Source organism: Sphaeramia orbicularis, chromosome 16, assembly GCF_902148855.1.
Source record: "Sphaeramia orbicularis chromosome 16, fSphaOr1.1, whole genome shotgun sequence".
NCBI lineage: Eukaryota > Metazoa > Chordata > Actinopteri > Kurtiformes > Apogonidae > Sphaeramia > Sphaeramia orbicularis.
In genome coordinates, this window is record NC_043972.1 from 59,733,949 (window position 1) to 59,740,643 (window position 6,695).

Genomic DNA, 6,695 nt, shown 5'->3' on the forward strand with positions numbered 1-6,695 from the left:
TCAGCAGGTGATGTCAGCTGCAGCTTCTGTTTATTTACTAAGGACACGTGAACCTCCACTTCACAGCTAATGAAATAAAGGTGCATTATTCCAGTGTCAGAGGGGCAGTAATTTGATCCAAAATACGTTGAGTGGTGACAGGAAGTAGGTGCATTTTCACAGATGTGTTAAAAACACTGGGGTCTCCATTCCAAATAGGTCTCCTGTGGATTTGACCATGTTGTCCTGAGATGTTTCTACAACAGCCCTGAAGGACAAACCAAACACTGGGCTTTTGGTTGGTTCTCCTGTTATCACACAGAACTGGAAAAATGTCATATTTACATAAGACGCCATGAACACAACAGTATTCGAGTATTTATTTGCATTAGCATTACTTAGCATTATCATTACTTCGTACCAAAGTTATAATAGTTTTGGATATTTCATTATCGTTTAGTTTTATTTAGTTTTGACTTTTTTTCTCTAATTCAGTTAGTTTTAATTAGTTTTTAGAGCAGGTTTGATAGTTTTTATTAGCTTTGATTTTTTTCTAAATGCTTAGTTTTAGTTTAGTTTTAGTATTAGCTTTAGTTTTTTCATATCTTTTATTTTCTTCACTGTTGTATTCAAATAAATCCCAGACAGGACTCTGCTGCTTTCTCCCAACTTTAATCTCCATGTTTCCAGGTAGAGTGGGGACCAGAAGACGACTGGAAATGACAAGTGATGGAAGTGACAGATGGTAAAGTGTCGTACGTTGCCACGGGCTAAAATTGCTGGAGTGAAATAAATCGATTTCGTATCAATCCGATATTGACAAAAACAAAAATGAAGGGAATTTTATCCATAATTTCTATATGTTTTAGTTAGTTTTGTAAACACACAACACAGTTTCAGTTATCGTTTTTTTCTTTTAATTGCAGTTTTTATTTATCTCAGTTAATGAAAATGTTTTTACAATTCTAGTTTTCATCATTTCGTTAGTTTTTGTTAACGATAATAACCTGCTTAGTACTACATAATCAAAGTAAGTCAAATACATGACCAGTATTTCAGTTTGAATATACACTGCCCAGCCAAAAACAGTCACCCATGCCATATTTGACTCCGCCCTCTTTGGTTCTGATTCCAGGAGGCGTTCACTGTCACATCTGTTTCTCCACATAATGATTCTGTCGTGTCACGATAAGGTTGATCATATTTGTTCCATCTATAGTTGCATTAATTTCTGATTATTGATGATGTAGAATCGGACCGCTGCGTCAGGTCTGCATCTCATCCCAGATCAGAGTCTGGACCAGGGTTCTGATAGTTTTGGATTTTTCATTATAGATTAGTTTTATTTAGTTTTGACTTTTTTTTCTTTAATTCAATTAGTTTTAATTGGTTTTTAGAGCAGGTTTGTTAGTTTTTATTAGTTGTCATTTTTTTCTGAATGCTGAGTTTTAGTTTAGTTTAGTTTAGTTTTAGTATTAGTTTCAGTTTTTTCATATATTTTATCTTCCATCCTATTCAAAGAAATTAGTGGGTTTACCCCGGACACTTTATTTGGGGGTGGGGTTAGGGCGGCTCTGACTGAGCACACACACAAACATATGGACAGTACCATGGAAAAATTCCCTATAGCAGGCTGGGGGGGTTATGTAGGTGGGGGTGTGATCCATACACAAGTATGTACATGAAAACGAAACTGAAACTTTCCATACTTTCATCATTGGCCTCCCAACTTCTATAAATCTCTTATATCGCTGATTTTAGATGAAATTTTCACATGTTCTATCCTGTATCAACATTGACAAAGACAAAAACTAAGGGAATTTTAACCATAATTTTTATGTTTTAGTTAGTTTAGTAAACACACAATACAGTTTCCATTAGTTATCGTTTTTTTCTTTTAATTTTAGTTTTTATTTTAGTTTTCGTCATTTCGTTCGTTTTCGTTAACGATAATAATCTTGGTCTGGACCAGGGTCAGAGTGGGCCTGAGTTTCCTGCCCAAACCAGAAACTGTGAATAAATGAAACAGCAGCTCACTCTGACAATGCCTTTGGACTGGGTCTAAGTTCAGGCACATGTTGGTACGGTAACAGAAAACACTTCACTTTAACAGTATGATTAATTAAAATTTAAATCAGATCCAGATTTATAAGGTAAAAATAGGATACAGATGAAAACGTATTTTCCTTTGTTCAGGAGCAATAAATGGAAATTAAAATTATTTGGAATTAAAATGTCATTTTTGTCGTTTCCCTTCAGAGGTGTTCTATTGTTCGGTTTGCACTCAACTCTTCAGTAGCTTCACTACACTTATATTTAGTGGTGACCTACAGCATCAAACACCTCCTAAGCAACTTTATTAATAACAGTGTCATTGTCTACAGATCTGAACACTTCCTCCTCTGTGTACATGAACATGATGTCTGATGAATGGAGAAGGAATGCAAGAAGATCAGATCAGTGACGGATGAAGGTCCACATTAGTTTTCCATCCAACCAACCCACACCGTCAGGACTCCTCCTCAAACTCCTGAATAGTCACTCCAGGCCTGGTCTGGACTTTATGGAGACCCGGGACAGCAGGGCTAACCCACTGTTAACCGGCAGAGAAGATGGTAATAAACGGTTGAGCCTCTGGGATTCTTTGAGTCCCAGGGAGCGCAAGTAGTGAACTGTCCTCACAGTGGGTACGGTTACATGATGTTTTTAAATCCACTTTATTTTTCCAGAAGAAATTAATCCGGAATTTAAGTACTTTCTCTTCTGTTTACATGGAAATGTTAAACCCGAATAAAGGTTTACATGAGAAATGTTTATTGGGTTCTGGCAGCCCTTCTGTTAGCTGAGCTAAGCCCCTCTGTTAGCTTAGCTTAGCATAGCCACTGCATTTCCATGGTCACATGTAGCCAGTTTTTTGAAGTGATTTGTCGTCTTTTGTAAGTAATTTTGTGAAATCCGATTCTCTCTAATTATTTCTTTAGATCTGCGACTTACTGCACTCATACAATCTTGGGACTGTTGTGTTGACGGAAGTTGGAAAATCTTTTTGTTGGAAGGGATGCATGCGGTAAATTAGCTTTGCTTTAGCGTTTTAGCTTTGCATTAGTTTTTATTTCCCAGATTTTCTTCCTGCAGTAAGTCACATGACCATGATCTGAGCCTCAGTTTGTGATCATATTGACCCCAGCGGACTAAAGGAATGATTAGGGAGAACTGAATTTACCAAAATCACTCATAAAATACTACAAATCACCTCTAAAAGCCTGGCTACGTCTGACCAGAGGAATGAAGCCATTATGCTAAGCTAGGCTAAGATAAGCTAACGGAAGGGCTGCAAGAACAAGTCAATTGGTGCACTGCAGTTCAAACTGTTTGTCCCACTTATGGAACTCATTAGTTCATGACAAATGAATGAATAAAAAAAACAGGTGTTGAACTGTTCCTTCAGGGTTTTCCAGGCTGGTAGATCCCATCAGAATATTCCACTGGAACGCTTTGGGAAGACTAGACTGCAGTGCATATTCTTCCACCAGCGCAGAATGTGTGCGTCATCGCCACAGGACAAGACACTGAGCATGTGCAGAATGGAAGGAATAAAGTCCAAATGGAATAAAGGCTTTACATGTCCAGGAAGAATTTAGAGCGCATTCAAAAGTGGATTAAACCAGTGACTTTAATCAGGTTTAAATTTAATCCAAGCTTTTCTTTTTCAACTGGAATAAGGTGTTTACATGGACATCTGAAATAGGATCCAACCTTTAATCAGATTAAACCAGGAAGAAAAGTTGTCATAGAAACGCACGGAATGAGGCAGGTAACCCCAGGGGCGGTGGTTTCCTCCACAGTAGAACATCTTTTCTGCACTTTCCTTTTGTTTAATGTTTTATTCTGCTGTTGTCAGATGGAATCGTATATGTTTCTATGCCTTTGTAAAGCACTTTGAATTGCCTTGTGTATGAATAATGCTATACTAATACATTAGCCTTGCCTTGCCTATGTAGTACTAAGTAATGCTAATGCGAAGAAATACTGTTTCTCACCTAAATATTACATTTTTACAGGTGTATTTCCTGTCTCTCCCTCCCCTTCTGTGTGATTATAGGGGAACCATCTAAAAACACAAAAACCCAGTGTTTGGTTCGTCCATCTGGGCTGTTGTAGAATATGTACAGGACAACATGGTCAAATCCACAGAAGACCCATTTGTTTTTGGAGACCACAGGGTAACACTTTATAATAAGTACACACTATGAAGCATTACGAACCCTGGCTCCGTGTTCGGTCCATCTCATCTACTCAGAATGAACACACAGCGCCACGTTCTTGTGTCGGTCCCAGTAGTGACAGTCTTCTGGAAAGCTCCATGCAGCTGCGCTCTCCTTGTGGCGACTGACGGCGTGGACGACAAACCCATCCAACTGCTTCTCCAGCGCCTCCACCACGGCGGGGGCGTTTCCCTTCCTCCCCTGAACCTCCATCACCTGTTGGATGCAGTGGCGCGGCACCGGCGTGGGTTTGGTGCTGTACGACACCACCAGGTCCATGTTGTTCACCTGCGGCACCTCGAACCAGTTCTGTCCCGCCACCTGGTGGAAGTGCTCGCCGGCTCGCCAGTTTCGGTAGGTGCTGCCCGAGTGGTGGATGAGGCGCACCGACCAGCTGACCCAGTCGTACTTCTTCATTAAAAACTCCAGAAGCTGCTGAGTGGTCTCCTGCAGGTTCTGCTCGTCTTTTTCTTGCAGGAAGCGCTGGGAGTCGGACTTGGCCTGGTCCGGGAAGGCAGCGATGCACGACTCAACCGTCATCTTCATTTTGGACTCGACTTCTTCAATTTTACTGCTCCATGCTTGGATCTTGTCTTGTTCTTCCTCTGGAGCCTGAGTTAAGGCGCAGTGGCCCAGCAGTGCGATCAGACCCAAACAGAAGAGCTCCTTCATACGGACGCAGAAGTCCTCCAGGAGACGGCGGTTCCTGGACACGTACCTGCAAAACACAGCAACGCATTCATAAGACAAGTGTTCAGAGAACGCAAACCTCCACCAAACACCCCGAACGGTGTGCATGTGTGGATCGACTATTTCTGTTTAAATTCAACAGTTTCCAGGTTGTTCCATGCAGCAGAAAAACTTGAGTCTTGGTACCAGTCACTTGTCTGTTAAATTAGATTTTTGAGTATTTGTGAGTTCTAATTTTAAATGTATGGGAAATGGGATTTTCAATGTTAAATGTAAATGTCCACAGAGTCCACATTCCACAGTGGATGTGGACAATTTAGTTCCAGATACAAGAGATTGTTCTAAGCTACAGGTGGATCCAATCGGAGGCTAATCGGAGTCGTTTTGAATTTTTTTATGAATTTTCGAAAATTGCTCAATGATGACAAATGGAAAACTGTAGATGTTGTGACCTTGCTGTGACCTTGAACTTTGGCCTACTGGGACCAAAATTTGGTGGGTTGGTCCCAGGGCCTAGGCCTATCTGTGGGGAAGATTTGGAAAAGATGGGTGGAAGAGTTTTCCTGTAAAGTTGCTAAAAAACAAACAAACAAACACGCAAACACACAAAGCAAAGTGATCACAATACCTCCTGATGGAGGTAATGAGAGCAAAGCCCTGAAGATCTGCAGAGACTGTCCACACCCTGGTCAGGATCTATGGGGGACAATTCACCCCTTGGCCCCTCCCTCTCCATTTTGCGCGTTCACATGAGCAATGATAATAATAATAATAATAATAATAATAATAATAATAATAGCTTTATTTATATAGCACCTTTAAAAGAGATACAGACAGCAAATGCAAAAACATGACACTTTGAATAAATTAAGTGAATCGGAGTAAAGAGGGCAGGGATAACGTAACGTGATGCTGTCAAATCAGTGTAAAAATGAAGGAGTGAGATAAAACATCATGGACGAGAATATAAATTAACAACCAAACAGGATACAATTGAAGTTTTAAAAATTAAAATTAAAAAGGGACAGATGTCACATAAAGGCAAGTCTATGACAAGAAAAGCACTGAGAGAGCACAGACCTCTGCCAAGACAGATCTGCCCCCCCCCATCACCAAAATGTAATCGTTTCTTCCTTGTGCCAGTATCAACATTTCCTGAAAATTTCATGAAAATCCATTCATAACTTTTTGAGTTATCTTGCTAACAAACAAACAAACAAATGAACAAACACGCACACAAACAAACAAACACACAAAGCAAAGTGATCACAATAGCTCCTGGTGGAGGTAAACGTGTTTTAAGAAGTGATTTAAAAGACATCACTGATTCCACAGCCTTATCTCCTCAGGCAGGCCGTTCCAAAGTCGAGGGGTCCTGATGGAAAAGGCGTGGTCACCCTTAGGTTTAAGCCTGGACTTTGGAACAGTCTGGAGCCCTCTGCCCCCCCGAGGACCTAAGGTTGCGTACTGGCATCTCAGCTATATAGACAGGGGCCAGGCCCATTTGGGCTTTAAAAGTGGTCAGTAAAATCTTAAAATCAATTCTAAAATACACAGGAAGCCAGGATAGGGGAGATGGGATGTCTCCTGTTAAAACCAGTGAGAACATGAAGGGGTGGGGGGGGGTCCTGATTCTCGAATTCTTGAATCATCAGTTTGAATCATCGGCAAAATGGAGGTAAACAGCAAAAAAAGTGTAGCTAATAAATAATAATAATAATAATAATAATAATAATTATTATTATTATTATTGTTGTTGTT

At 40.2% G+C, this 6,695-nt stretch overlaps 1 protein-coding gene across 2 annotated transcripts in view; it reads right to left on the bottom strand.

Moving 5' to 3' along the window:
• Positions 1-4,242: 4,242 nt before the first annotated feature.
• The window catches only part of rpz6 (rapunzel 6), a 15,663-nt gene continuing 13,210 nt past the window's right edge, over positions 4,243-6,695 (bottom strand). For both annotated transcript variants that reach the window (XM_030157794.1, XM_030157792.1), the window contains one exon: positions 4,243-4,962. In XM_030157794.1, coding sequence (XP_030013654.1) covers positions 4,272-4,962 — 691 coding nt within the window. In that variant the 3' untranslated portion in view covers positions 4,243-4,271. The remainder of the gene's footprint in view (positions 4,963-6,695) is intronic.